At 43.9% G+C, this 15400-nt stretch overlaps 1 protein-coding gene across 7 annotated transcripts in view; it reads left to right on the forward strand.

The window, feature by feature from the left end:
* Positions 1–15400, forward strand: part of GRIP2 (glutamate receptor interacting protein 2) — a 496366-nt gene that overhangs the window by 289334 nt on the left and 191632 nt on the right. The window contains exon 1 of one of the 7 annotated variants that reach the window (XM_077325339.1): positions 8668–8864. The exons of the other annotated variants lie outside the window; for them this stretch is intronic. Within the exon in view, the coding sequence (XP_077181454.1) occupies positions 8786–8864 (79 nt within the window). The 5' untranslated portion in view covers positions 8668–8785. Of the gene's footprint in view, positions 1–8667; positions 8865–15400 lie in introns of those variants that run through there. 7 annotated transcript variants of the gene reach the window in all.

Here is a 15400-nt window from a genome sequence, read left to right on the forward strand (position 1 = left end):
TGTTTGCAAGCAGGAGACGGCATGAATTTAACACCTCCATGCGGAAATGGTCAGTGTTAGGAGCCTTCAAATAATATATAGAGATTTCTCAAAAGAGAGAAACCTCATCTTCTCTGTCTCTCAGACACTCTCTGTATTCTCTCTAATTAGAGTCTTCACCCCCTCTTCTTGCTTATTCCATTTGGTCATGGGGGTAGAATAGCAAAACAGATCAAACATACAAGTGGAAAGAGAGATATTTTATATAAGACAGCTATACTTGTTTTAATAGATATTTTATGTAAGACACCCATGTTACTCTTATGCTGATCTCTTTTAGCTATGTAGACCAAGGATATCTGATTGAAGCAGCTTGTCCGTCCAAAAAGTAGCAACTCCAGTTTGTTTGCACTTTGATTCTGGAAATCTATCAGTTAGTCACCACTTGATCTGACTTCTTGCCAGGGCTGGTTTTGCAGCTGAAATGGCTTAATCTGGTAGGTGTGGCTTGCTGGGATAGGTGATATTTACTATAAGATTGGTATTTCAAGAGCATTGTGATGTTCGCTATACCTCTGATCAGGTGATTTCTTGCTCTTTGGGGCTTTATTCATATCAAGTGTGAATGATTGTCTCTTACAACTGTTGGGGGGAGGAAGTTACATAGTGGAGCCAATGTGACTTTGGGGAGCAATAAACATTTTTGAAGATACCTTTTTATAATTCACTACCTCATATAAATTCACCCTGATATGTTGTCGTAAATCACCACACCTGGCATTGCTCATACTGAGAAAATGTAGTGAGCCTTAAAAGTGACATGCTTCTAAAATTCACAAGAGTAATCAAAACAAAACTGTCTACTTGTGTTAACAACTTCTGCATTATAATTCCACAATAAAAATGTAAGGGAAATTAGGACAGAGCAGGTCTAAGCCCAGGAGAAGAGACCTGTCTAAGCCAAGGAGAAGAGCCTCTAAGCCAAAGGTGACCAGACTGAGGGTCTCCAGATGTCCATGGACTACAACTCCTGTGCAGGCAGGGGCTCATGGGAATTGTAGTCCATGGACATCTGGAGACCCACAGTCTGGCTACCTAAGCTCTAAGCTCCCATGTTTATATACCACCAGCCTAAGCTATGATGCATGAAGGATCTGAGCAAAAACCCCAGAGAATGAAAAGTATCTACTGGTTCTGTCAGCAGAAGTTTTAAGTAATGGAAATCTTAAACCGGCATAATACATATATGGATACATATGCAGAGCTTCTTAAAAATTTTACCCTTTATCTCCTGGACTCTAGAGAGCTATACTATTTAAATGAAGATTTCAGTGTATAAAAGAGGTAGGAGTTGATGGAGGAGGGAGAATTTCACCCATCTTTCATGCACTTTGATCCAACGTCAACTCCAGTCGCTGTTGTGATTAATTATTTACTCCTTGTCCCTCATTGCTGAGGTATAATAGCAGTCCCCATTCCTTCTGGGCTTTACAGTTCTTTATGTTTTCCCTTGAGCTCTTTGTAGTGAAAAGCAATGCATCAGCCTCTGAAAGTAGGCTTTTAAAAGAGGTGGCACACTCTAATCTCAGTGTCCTTCTCTTGCTTTATCCACAAAAGCGATGCTGTCCTCTGGATTTACTCTCCCCTCTTCCATCAAACATGGGGGAGTGTCCTACCAGCTCCAAGTGGTGCACTCAGCAAAGTTTGGGGCGAGTGCCGGAGAATTGTCTGTCAGCCCATGTCATCTTGGTTAGCCGTTCAATGACACTGAGTGTTTAAATACTGCCCAGCTTTCAGCTGCCTAGACATCACAAGCTAGAGGACAATTGGACAGATAGGAGGCCTTATTTCAAAAGTCAGTCTTGTCACCTAACCCGCCCTGGCTATTTGCTGCTTGAGGTGTTTTTTTCTTTCCCCCAACCGCTTTTCAGCTCACACAGTTGTGATCTTTTCCTTGCAGCTACTTCCACGTTTGTGGGTGTTGATGCTTTGTTGTTCTGTCTTTCTGCATGCATCTAAGATTGTGGTTGCCTATAGTTCAGAATAATTGGGTGAAAATGCTTTTAGTGTTTTAAAGCATAATAGAAAAGGAGTCATTTAAAATTGTACTCTTTTGGGGGCATTGGATTAGTCAGATCTGTGGGCTTCAAGCGATTCAAGTAATTTGGAGTTCAGCTATATCATCTTGAATGTCAATCAAAGGCCATCCACCTCAACAGGTGGGCATCCTGGGAGGGACTGCCTCCTTCCTTGTCAGGTTCAGACAGGGTCAGGATCACAGAGTCATACAGCTGGAAGGAGCCATACGAGCCATCAATCCACCCCCTGCTCAATGCAGGATCAGCCTAAAACTGATCCTAAAGATGTGGTAGGTTCTTCCAATGGAGATCTGGGACCTATACAACTTAGGGGAAGGGACATGGCTTATTGGTAGAGCACCTGGTTTGCATGCAAAAGTCCCATGACTGAATCCCTGGCATCTCTAATTAAAAGGATCAGATAGTCAGTGATGTGGAAAGTAGAGATCTGAGATCCTGGGGAGCCACTACCATTCAGAACAGACAAGAAGGCCGCCCTAGATAGACTGATGGTCATCTACAGTCGTATAAGTCAGCTTCATGTGTTGCAATCAATAACACAGCATGAAGCTGAATTGCACTGATGTTTCTGTAGGAGGCATGAGGATGTCTGACTGAATAAGGGTTGGGATGGGCTGGCCATTAAGGCCTGTACACATGGGCACCCAAACACACACCACCTGGCCCAGGACAGCCCAGCTGAAGAGCATGCATGAAAGGCACCAGTCAGCCTGATCAGATTATGACAGAGTGGGTTGTGTGGGCAACCAAGGAAGATGCCAAGGGACCTCCTCCTTTATTCCTGCTGGTGCTTTTGCTCTCCCTCAAGTGAGCAAGTGGAGCCAGGGCGGGCTGAGGGGTAAGGCCCTCTTTCTCCTTTTCCTTCCCAGTCTATCCTTCATAAGAGCAATTTCAGTATAAATGGAGATGGTACTGTATGATGTTGGCTGGAATAGTAAAACCATATTTCTGAAAGAACCAGTCCTAAGGCTAAGCCATACACTTACTTACCTAGTCTCTATGCTAAAGGGATTTGATTCTTCCCACTAGGGGTAGAAAGCAGTTTTGGAATAGGGTACCCTATGCATAAGGTGAAGCATGCATAAACGTCTTATATGCAACTTTTTCCACCATGCTGGGGGGAAAGACAGGGAAAACCAGGTCCCCACATAAAGGCTGTCTCATTGGTCAGCTGGCAAGCTGCTCATGAATGGGGTGTAGTGCTGAGCCCAGTAAGCAAAAGTGTTCAAGTCATCCTAGAAGGCAATTGGGGTGAAGTGCTAGAGGACAGCAAGCTGGGGGCAGGGATACCCCTCACCACCCATCCCCCTTTTCCTCTCTCTGTATCACTACAATGTAAGCAGACAAAGGCTCATTCATCACCTGAATTTTCAATGTACCATGTGCTTTGCAACAGCTAATTTATCCCCCCAAGAATACTTTGTTGGTTTTTGAAATTTGATCTTTATATCAGGTCATTACTTTGCTTATTGAACTGTATTGGATCATAGCAGCAGGATATGCTTTGTGTTTCCCTGAATCTGGACAGGGTTTTGCCAAGGCAGCAACTGTGCTCTCTCCTGAGATTTTTCCTCCCTGCACGTGATGATTGCTGAACAATCACTATTAATAAAATAGTATCCTCGCATCTTTGATTCAGATCACTGGGTCTTTAGGCTTTTTGTCCAGGGTTATTGCTGCCCTTTGCTGCTGAAATTCTTTCTCTGCTCCATTCCTCCCTTTGCCTGCTTTGTGTTATGTCCGTGAGCCAGTGTTTCCCCCTTGGGTTATCTTTCTTCTGCTTTTCTCTAGCTAACTCATTCCTGTCAGATTCATTGTAGGGGCACTGTTTGACCTCTAGGACTGTGCTTCAGTGGAAATTTTTATAAAGGCTTCAGCTCCTGAGGCCCTGAAGACTACACAGACACTTGAGGGATGCCATTCTCCAAAAGATGTGTGTCACATCACAGGGTGTTTCTTCAGAATGAATGAAGATGTTTACAGAGAGAGTATGAATGTGCACTGCATTTTCCAAATAATGTGCACCCTGAGGTAAAAGATGGAGCTGGCAAGCTCTAGAAGGGATGAGAATGAAAACGGGGTTACTGTGACACAAGCCAAGATGAGATTCTAGCACAATAGCTGAACTGAGATGTCACTTTTAATGGCTTTGAACCAGGATTTACACAGATCAGGTTTGGTGCTGTACTGGCATATACATCCCTTCTTGTAGGGAAACTCCAAGTTAGAATGATATATAAGTGTAATGGGTTTCCTATAGGCAGTTTCTCTCTACCCCTACAAACTGGGAGTGAATTTAAAACTGGATTAAACGAACTTCAGCTAACCTATGCGTCATGTAGTAACCATCTCTGTCCTCCACGGTGCTATCTTTGTAGGTCTGTATGTTACGACTGGAACAAAATGGTCTGAACCCACTTTGTTCTAACTTTCCTTTGTAGTTAAAAGCCTGGCGGGCAGAATGTGCATTTGTTGGGGGAAGGGTGGTGACCTATACAAACCACAGGCTTGGCTTAGCAACTTGTTCTTAGCAATGGTCATCTTTTGTGAAGTGGCCTGATGTACCATCTGTGGTTCTAATAAACAGTTTGGGACTTTTTACATTAAGAAATGTCTCATTTTGTGTCTGGTGGAAGAGTATTCCAGGTTCGAACACCATGCATTAGAATTCACACATTGCAAGTAGCTGGAGCCAGAGTCAGCTGGATTCAAGTCCAGCAGGTCCTTAGAGATCAACAAGATTTTCAGAGTGTAGGCTGTGGAGAGTCAAAGCCTCCTTTGTGAGATACGGAAACGTTAGTCAGGAGTCCAGGGGTAGTCAAACTGCAGCCCCCCAGAAGTCCACGGACTACAATTCCCATGAGCCCCTGCCAGTGAACTCTGGCAGGGGCTCATGGGAATTGTAGTCCATGGACATCTGGAGGGCCGCAGTTTGACTTACCCCTGAGTTAGTCTGTCAGGAGTTAGTTTGTAACTGGAACTCTCCATGTGAGAAAGGAGGGGTGGGGGAGTGCAACAAGCCAAACCAAAAATATCCTGCCCCTTTAATAGAAGCTTAATGGGATGTGATTTCCCAGATGACGTTATTTAGCTCCATGCCAGGAAAACCTTCAGTTGCCAGTTTTCAAACATTAAGCCTATATTAAAGAGGGGTTATTTTTCTCCACGTTGGTGGACCTGAATGTCCTGAGGGGCATTGAAGTGCAGCTGAAGACAGAGAAGCGGAGCTGAAGAAGGACAGCGCCCCTGTTTGGTCTGCCATCACAGAGAAGCATATTTGGCAGGAGGAGCTTTCCCTCTTCTACACAACAGGAGCCCAGCGATCCTTGCCTCTGGATACCCTAATTAATACTAGTAGCATCCTGTGTACAAGACCTTGAACCATTCTGAAGTCGCTTCAGACTTATGGCTGCCAAACAACACAAACAATAACTGGAAGGGAACCATTAGCTAGTGAAAATATTTCAGTGTGAGTAAACTGCATGGTACAAGTGGCTAGGGACAGGTGATATAGGTTCAAATCCCCATTCTGCTATGATAATAAAATGGTTTAGGACTGGGAAAAATAAGGGGAAAGGGTCTGCATATATCACCCTGGGTTCCTTTGGGGAATCATTTGCAGGGATTCATCTCAATTTCAGTTGCTTTTATGGCTCTGACTAGATTAGAAAAGAAAATTAACGAAATGAGTCTGAGATTTAGTTCTGTGCCACAGCAAGATCCTGAAGACCTCCTTGGGGGGGAAATCTGAAATTACTCAAATTAATATCTAAATATTTTATTGCATTTCTATTCAGTTTATTATGTTGTAGGATGCCCTGAATATGTCGACTTCATAAATAAAATTAAGACATATTGAAAGACTTTGTTGCATAGTAATTAATGTTTTAATACTCAGGGAGTTATAAAAGATTTAGTCTTTTTTCAAGTAATGAATGGGGGGGATTAAGATATATGGCTCCAGTTAATCAGATATATTTGGCCAGTAGTTTAAAGCACAATTTATTTTTCTTCTGCTTCTGTAAAAAGGCTTCATGGTTTTACAATATTAGCAAGAAATACAACAACTATAGATATGAATAGATTTACAATGCATTTATAAGCAGAGTTACTATACACACACACACACATAACAAACAACTGGGCCTCCCTCCCATCCATCTCCTCCAATTTTTACCTTCTGTTGACATCCATGCTAGCACACCTAGCCATCAGTGCAAATAATTAATTGCTGATGCTGACATCTATTTTAATTTACTGTTTTTAAAGTTTGTTACTATTGTTTGATTATTAATGTAATTTTACTGTTTTACTGTCAATGTAAGTACAAACTGGTGTTCATTGCCCCAGGATAGCTAAAAGCTCAATATATCACTGGTAGGCAAAATCACAAAACTCCAGCTCTCTTACTTTGGCCATATTGTACAATCCAACTCAACGGGGAAAGCAATTATGTTAGGATTGGTCAGAGATAAAAGGAAACCAGGCCGACACAGAATGTGATGGTTAGATACGGTCAAAATGGACACTGGCCAGAATGTTACAAAACCAAGAGAAGTGGTGCAAGCTCTAACATTGTGACAACAGGTGAGCCATAGGATCGCCATGAGTCGGACTCGACTGAATGGCTAACATCATGATCATTTTGGTAGGAGCATCTTCTCTCACCTCTGCATGACAAAACAGATGCTGAAATTCCTTTGTCTATGTACCTGTAAGAAGTAATAACCATCTAGTTCTAATCAGTACTAGTCATCTGATCATCCAGATGTTGAAAGGCTTTAAAAGGACAAAAGGTGAAGATCGGTTAAATGTGATTCTGTGTAGCTCAAGGGTTCTGTTTATGTGAAGCCCAAGAAGTGTCTGTTCTTTGAGGCTCTGTAATTATCTCATTTTAAAGGATGAAGTTGGTATATATTGATATGTTTTATAACAGGGTCTGGAGAGAAGACAATAATAATATCAGTTCTGCTCATAGGTATGTTGCTACTTAGTTATAGTTTTGAGTGAAAGCCAGGTTAAACTATTTTAAATAACAGTATGATATGCTATTGAACTAAGGGTTGGAGTTCTGTGGTCTAAAAACTTTAATAACTTTTTGCTCATTCTCCATATGCATGATGGTAGTGGGATCTAGATTTGTTAGCTAAGTTCTTCTTGTAATCCATCTGTGTTTCCTGTACCTAAGAACTCCGCTGCCCCATTTGTACTGTTCAGTCTGAATCTCTCATCGTAGTTCCCCCCAATCTAAGCTGCCCATCCATCCCAACTTCCGTGGGACACTCACACCTTTGAGGACATTGCCCTGTGTTCTGTACTGGTCCTTAAAAGTCCCGCTTCCTCAGCCTGGTCTCAAGCCGTGGGCTGGCACTAGTGCTGGGGCGGCTGGAAGAGGAGGTGGCGACGGGAGCAGCGGTGGCAGGAGCAGCAGCGACGAGCAGTCAGCCAAGGCCAGGTCAGGCTACCAGGGGAGCAGGGGCGGCGGGGGGCAGGAGGAATGAAGGAGCTCCCTCCCCGGACTGGGAAGCAGTCGGAGGGCTGATGGTGGGGCGCAAGGGGAGCCTGGCTTGCAGCTTTCGCTCAGCTCCGTTGCAAGGCCACTGCCTTCTCTGGGCCTGGGGGAAAGGGGGTTGCATCGTTAGGGGCAGCCCCCTTGCAGAGAAGAATGCGAGGGACACTCTTTTCGCCCAGTTGGTGGGAGAGAGGGAGGGCCACTGCTGTCCCCAGTGTCTCGCTTTACCTCCGTCAAGATCTAGTCACCTTACCCCAATCTGATAATGTCCATGATATGTACTGCATCTTCTGTGTTTTGTAATGTGGCTTTGTAGTACATTGTAGTAACAGCTACATTGTAGTAACAGCTAATGGTAAAAAAAATCAAAAATCCAAAATGTTTACTTTCAAATTATAACCCCCCCCCCATTCCAAATCCTTGCCATGTGGCTAATTATTGCAGACAAACATTTAAAAATAAAAAGAGAGTAATTAACTTGATGCTGAGCCTGCATTGCCAGTGATTCAAGGGGCATTCAAATTGCAACATATTACTTGCTTGTTCCAGAATGCCATAGGGTCTGCAATATGAACACATCTTGAAACTTTTGCAAAATTGGCTCTGTTCAGTTCTGAAGGGAAAAACTCTACGCAAATTCTTCCATTAAATTGGTCTCATGAATTCCTACTTTGAGGCTGAACGATATGATTTGTCTTCCTAGATGCTGAACTGTTGATAATGTACAATGTAATAACTGTTTTTGCATAAGCTGTTCCACACCCACCCCTCCCTTTTCCAAGCCTACTGAGTCAGCATTTGGTAATTACCATGTGAAATTCAGCCTGTCAGATGGTCAAAATGACATGTTTCATGTATGCAACCTATTTGTAGACTTTGTTTTCTTAGAATTAGGGAAACATCCCCAGAAGCAGTTAAGTTGATCTATGATATTTCCTGAACTTCTTAACTGATCCCTAAGAAAGAGTTAATTACAGCTTTCCCCCTTCTTGCTCAAACTTGGTTGGGTATTATCATCAGAGCTGTAATTATTCATGCTAATTGCTTCGTTGGGGAGTTAGAGAGTGAAGGGGGGGGTAACGCTTCTGGTTCTCATATCAATGATAAGCTGATCGGACCAGATGCTCTTCATCAGAGCTGGACAGATGCTGAAGTGACCAAGTGGTGTGAAGTAGAGCGTGATCAGGTCAGGCTAATGTTGCTTCCTCCTCTGGGACTGAAAAAAAAGAGCATGCACTTCTTGCAGAGCTTCCTCCGGTGGAGGGCACTCCGAGGTAATTGCAGTCTTGATTGGCCCTTTCCTTTGTCTGGGGGCTTAATTAGTCACCTTGAACTGGAGGCCCCCTCAGGATTTGTCTGAGGGTTGCTTCTAAGCTGCACCACTGGTACCTGCTAGAGGAATGCAGGTAACGTGGTGATATGTTCTTGATTGTGTAGAGGTATTATTTAAGTGCAACAACTCACATTCGATTGACTGGTATGGTATGTTAATTGAGTTAGTTGAAAATGAATGATGATGTGGTCCTTCTTTTTCGGGGTGTGTATGCTTTGTGAGAGCCTAGCTGAGGAGGAAGCATAAAGGGGAGGTGGGGTGTCTGTGAAAATGGCTTCTTAAAGCTCTTTTGGCAAAAAGGGATTGAGATTTAAACGTTTTGCATTAGTGATACAAGGGATTCTAAGAAAGTACTTTATTCCTTTTAGCAGCAGAAATCCAGTGGAGCTGCAGTTTTTCTAGCTTGGAAATCTGAAGGGTTTTAGCTAAATCTCAGTTCATTGTCTGGTATGTAATGGAACATGGTCCATGAATGAAAGGAATACTGCTGCAGGTTCAAGAAAGGGGTAGGTATGTGATAAAAATAGTGGTTCCTAGCTTGTTTAGCTTGTGGGGAAAAATGTGTTTTGGTATTCACAACAAGGCTTCATAGTGGCTATAAGTATATACAAATGGTTCTAAGTAGTAACTGCATAAGGTATGACATGTTGCGTGTGATAACAATTGGTCTCACTCGATGGTGCTCTTCAGAAAATTGCTTCCAGGTGCACCTTGTGCACTGCATACGTTAAAACGGTAGCACTAGTTGGACACTGGCCCCAGGCTCTGTTCCTGGCAGTATTTAAGAATGCAGTACTCCCTCTGGAGTCACTAGGTTGAAAGAAAATTGACAGAACTGTTAAAGTGACCATGTTCTCAGGACTGGAGGCTGAACTGTTGGTTGTAGCAACAATCTGATCCGTCTCAGCAAGATCCAGAGTAGTAGTGATTAGTGACCCGCAGCTGATATCTTTGTGCTTAGTGGTTTGAGGCTACAGCTGTTGAAAACTGTAATCAAAGCCAAGATGCGCAAGGAAGAACAAACAGAACATGGGCTAGATGCCTAGGACTGTTTGACACTTAAACTGGTCATTGCTCTCAGTCTTTTTTCTCACACTAGGTCAGGGGTAGTAAACCTGTGGTCCTCCAGATGTCCATGGACTACAATTCCCATGAGCCCCTGCCAGCGTTTGCTGGCAGGGGCTCATGGGAATTGTAGTCCATGGACATCTGGAGGACCACAGGTTGACTACCTTGCACTAGGTGATGCAGTGCAGGAATAAGGGATAAAGGATAGCTGTGGGGATAAGGGATACAGGATAGCTTCCTTTCTTTCTGCATGCTTCACTATTCAACCATAGAAACAAGATGAGTAGGAAAAGTTGGCAACCTACTTGGCATGAGCTCTTGTGACATATTAGGTCCTTGGTGGACTCTGTGTATTTGCAGAGTCTTTCTGCTTTGTTTGCAATCATTTTGTGTTCTGCATGTGGCTCGGAAGAACTTGGGTGAAATGTCTATGTATTGGAAGTGCCTCTGATGACTTTAAAAGGGTCTCTTTCATTTTCTGCTCCTGATGATTTCTTAGCGATAAGCAATCCATCAACTTTAACGATAAAAATGAGGGATTGCTTCTCATTCGAGGGGGAAAATTATTATACCTGTCATTTGAATGTGCTGTTATGGGGGGGAGGGTACATACTACATACTTACTTACAAAATTAATGCACTCCATGATTTTCTCATCTGGGTGCGTTACTGCTGAGCTAATGCAACATTTCTGGAAAATTCCAAGGCACTGCTAGGCCTGCAAGGTGGCTTAGGGTGTGATTGTGACTTCTAAAACTATTGTTAGAAAGAACTAGGGTGAAAAGTTGCAATTGTCAGTATTAAAGAAATTAGGATTGCAGGCTGCATGCTTCTCCTATAGCAGCATAAAATGGGGGTATTCTGCTATATGTATGGGTGGAGATCGCGTCTGTTTTCTTATGTTGTTATTTTTTAAAATTCAGAATTATATTTCTTTTAAATCAGGCAGAGAATATGCCATCTTTTGCTTTAATATCACGGATACTTCCAGGGACACACAATTATCTAAAAATACATATTTAAAGACAGTAAGGTAGTGTTGCAGACATTTCTTTATCTGTGTCCTGCCTGCCAGTGTGATCCTATGCAGAGTTCCTCTTTTCTAAGCTCACTGAAGCCCAAGCGTTTAGATGGGAATAGCTCTGCCTAGAATTGCAGTGTGCATCTCCTGACTGAGTGCAAAGGTTTGCTAAATCTGGCAAGTCAGTTTCCTATCTTAAAAAAAAGATAATGTGGAGCATAAGCTACAGAACAGATTTAAGGTGTGTTTAGGTCCCCTCGCCCCATGGAGTGTCTCCATAGCTTTCTGCTTTCAGGGCATTAGGAAGCTGTGTCGTTATTCACCAGCTCCTTTGAAGAACTGTTTCGGGATTATTAGGAGGATGAATACTATGGCACTGTATGCTGCAGAGGCTCTTCCTTTCCCTAAACCCTGCCGTTCCCAGGCTCCACCCCTAGACCTTGATTTCCAGAAATTTAGGTATGCCAGTCGGCCTGGAGGGAAATACTCTGTCCATTGCATAGAGGCTTAATGAATATACATGTGCAAGCTTTTGAGCTTGCAGGCAACTTTGGAATTCTAACATAGGAAGGTGGGTGAAACCACAAAATGGCTGCCACAAGAGGTAGAGCCAACCACAGTACCTCAGGCAATGAGTTGATACATAACTCTAATAGTAGCTGATCTCAGTTAGAAGCTCTGTTTAACAAGATGCCTCTTAAAATCAGCCTGTTGTTGAAAAATAAATTCCTTACATACACACACACTGTACATTCAGTCATGCAGTGACGTTCCTTGTAGTGCAGCAGGAACTGCTGCGGCAGTATCTTTTTAAGGAGCAGCACAATCGCCAGTGGCCAATCCGAAGGCTGATGGGTACTTTCTAAAAACACTCGGTGGGCTACAGAAGAAGTGTCAGCAGGCATCATGGCACCCACAGATGCCACAATGTGGACCCCTGGTTTAAGCTTTTCATGGTACGGAGGTAAATAACAGCACCTGTTATTGAGTCTTTATTCTATTAAGTTTGTATTAAAGGCATAGGGCATTTTTCTCCTGGCAGTGAACGTGCTAGCATGGTTATATGGGATGTGATATTTCTTTCTCCAAAATTCACATTTTCAAATATAGGCATTGAATGCTCTAGTTCTTTTTCCATTCTCTTTGTACAGAAATCAATGCTCCCTTTTCCAACTTCAGCCCTCAGAAGTGTTTTGTTACTCCACAGGCTGGTACGCAAGCAGAACTGGCAGGTTTGTCAAGACATCTCCTGCCTCTGAGCATTGACAGCGGGAAATCCTGAAATTTTGCAGAATCTCCCTTTCCCCCTTCCTCTCTGAATTTCTTTTTGATCAAAATGGAATTGATTATAAACTGGCTCCGAATTCCTATAAAAGACGAAAAGAGGCAGATTGTTGAATTTCAGGGAGAAGCTGTGTAAAGAGGAATTAATAACACTAGTTGTTCCCTGCTTTTTATTGCTGTGTGCTTAGAATAAAATGAGACAACTGTGGGCAGTTGTTGCAACTCTCCTTTCTCCTCAGGAGCCTAGGCTAGTTGGGCCTGTAAATCGCTTAGACAAGTTGATAGGACATGTGAAGCTGTTATCACCTATGCCATAATTCCCCCACTGGAGAGGAAATCTCACTTAAGCCATATGCAGCTTTGTTGCCAGCTTTTAAGCTGGTTCATCCAGCTGTCCCATTAATATCGTTTTGAGCTGTATGCAGCTGCCAGGTGATGTTGAACTTTACGCCATGAAAGCCTTCAGCTCCCCAGTTCCATTAATTAAACCTCTGTTAGCATGTGGTCTGGTTGACAATCCTGCTTGAAGAAGCTGACCAAGGACGGGGGTTGAGAGTTTCTGAAGAACTAATCTTGGGTGATCCCAAGAATACAGAGCAGCAGTAGTGTGCAAACTCTTAATGGGTTCTTGCATAGTCTGGCTTGTAGAGACATCTGATGGTAATGGTGCTGGGTTTCACAAAAGAACTGTACTATTCATTTCACCTTTAGGAACAAAGCTAATTATCAGGAAATGGTCTCCTGATAGCTGTGTAGTAAAGGAAGTATCTGCCTCAGAAGGAAAAGGCATTGTTCTTCCAGGCGAGGTGAAGGAATTGAGAATAAGGAGGAACTGCAATTCGTAGTACCAAGAGAGAGGAAGAGCTGTGAGTTGACTAACAGGCAAGGGAGGGAAGCCAACTGTTTTCTTTGCCTCCTTTGTTGGTCTCAGGTTTCAGCTCTCTGCTGGAAGGAAACACAAATGAGCTGCCAAGAAGGCAGAGAGAATATTTCAAAAACAGAAGGGACAGACAGAATGCAGTGAATGTCTTCAGTGCAGTTGGTCAGGGGTTAGTTCAGACAGTCCAAGGGCATTAGCAGGAGGAGCAGTTCCACAACCCAGGCCTCCCAGCATCAAGTTAATATAGGCTGTCAGCAGCCTCTCAGTCCTCACGCCGTGATGACTCACAGACTTCTACAGTCAGCAACTGTCTTGCTAACATGGTGTGGTGCCTTTTAGACTGGAGCTCTCTTCCAGCACATAGCTGGCATTGCTTAATTGGCTCAGGTGAGACAGGTGGGTTGACAAGACAAGGAGGCAGACCTCCCTCAACCTTCCCTGGCTGACCTGGCCTTTGGGAATTGTGGGGGGCTGGAATGAGGCAGCCCACTTACCCACCCCCACAGCCTTCCCTTCATGGCCTGGCCTAGCCTTTCGGAGATGTGGGTGGTAAGAAGGCAGTCCATTTCCCATGGCCTTTCCTGCTCAGCCTGCCCTTTGGGAGATGGGAAAGAGGCAACCCACCCACCCTGTAGCCTTTCCCACCAAGCTTGGTCTTTGGAAAATGTGAGGGAGGGGGTGAAAGGAGGCAGCCCCCTACGACCTTCCATGCCTGGCCCAGCCTTTGGGAGATGTGAGGGTTGGTGGGAAGGAGGCACCCCCCACACACACAGCCTTCCTTGCGTTCCCTGCCCTTTGGAAGATGGGGATATGTAGGAGGGATGCAGCCAATCCCCTATGGTCTTCCCTGAGCAACGTCATTGAGAGATGTGGGGATGGATGGGAAAGTGGCAGCCCCCCCCCCCAGTGGCATTCTCCACCCAGCCTGGCCTTTGAGAGATGTGGGAGAAGCGATGGGAAAGAGGCAGCCCACCTGTGGCCTTCCCTGCCTGGCCCAGCCTTTGGAAGATGTGGGGTTGGATGAAAGGTGGGGACCTGTGTAGACACTGTTATATGAGGGGTGGGGGTAAGACGGCCAGTGCCCCTCCAAAGCAGGTGTTTTCTCCTGGAGAACTGATGCCTTCTGTCCCTCCCCCCTCTTTCTTTCTCTGTTTCTTTCTCTCTCTTTCATCTTCCTGAAGGTTCAAAACCCCCACCAGGAAGCTGGCAACCCAGCTGCTGCATATGGAGGAAACCCAGCTCCTGGGATTAGAGTCTGCTACTCTTTAACCACTTCACCACACTGGATCTCATGATTGAGCAGGGAGCGGGGGTGGGGGATGAGGCAGAACCCAGGAAGGTCACAGTGCAGGTGTAGGTGCCAGCACCTGCTGTATTCCTGGGTGCAACGGGCTTTGCCTCTAGTTCCCACACAAACACAACTTGTAGTGGGAGATCAGTTGAAAGTAATATAGATTCTATATTATAGTAGGCAGCCAGAATGATATGGAACTGCAGAAATAGGTTAGGTTTTATGCAACCAGTTCTCAGTTTAAGAGGTAATATGCTGGATCATATGGGAATATGAAAAAAACATCAGTGCTACCATTTAAAGCACCCCCCCCCCCCCCGCTTCAAGCTTGGTTAATGAATGCTATCGAAATGGACAGTTCTTGGACGGAAAAGGCAGTCAAAAAAATCTATTCAGAATCTAATTATGCCTTGGGGTGGGAGATTTCCTGGGCCAAGGGAAGAAAGGGCGGGGAATTATGTTAAATCTTCAGTGGTTTGGACAGTCTTAATTTCTTCCTCTTTCCTGGCAAAATTAATTAGATAGAAGGCTACATTTGTCAACACTTATTAAGTTTGACAGCCTGAGACAGTGATGATTTATGAAGCTATTTTATTCTATATTTAAAGGGCCAAGGCAGCAGGTAGGCAGGTATTTAAAAAAATGAAGAGAAATTGGATCAAAATATTAATAAATTATAATTTGGATATCACTTGAAGTCTATAACATGATAATATTGTATTAGACAATGCACATACTATATAGTTTGGTAAGTATACATGTTTAAGAAAATAACATAGCAATGCAAGAAGAGTCCTGCTGGATCTGAGCAGTGATCCATCCAGTCCAGCATCCCGTTTTACAAAGTGGAGGGTCAATCAAAGCCATAGAGGCCAAGGCCTTCCCCTGAGGTTGCCTACTGGAATCCAGAGGATTAGTACCTGTCAATGTGGA

The sequence above is a fragment of the Paroedura picta genome, chromosome 3, assembly GCF_049243985.1.
Source record: "Paroedura picta isolate Pp20150507F chromosome 3, Ppicta_v3.0, whole genome shotgun sequence".
NCBI lineage: Eukaryota > Metazoa > Chordata > Lepidosauria > Squamata > Gekkonidae > Paroedura > Paroedura picta.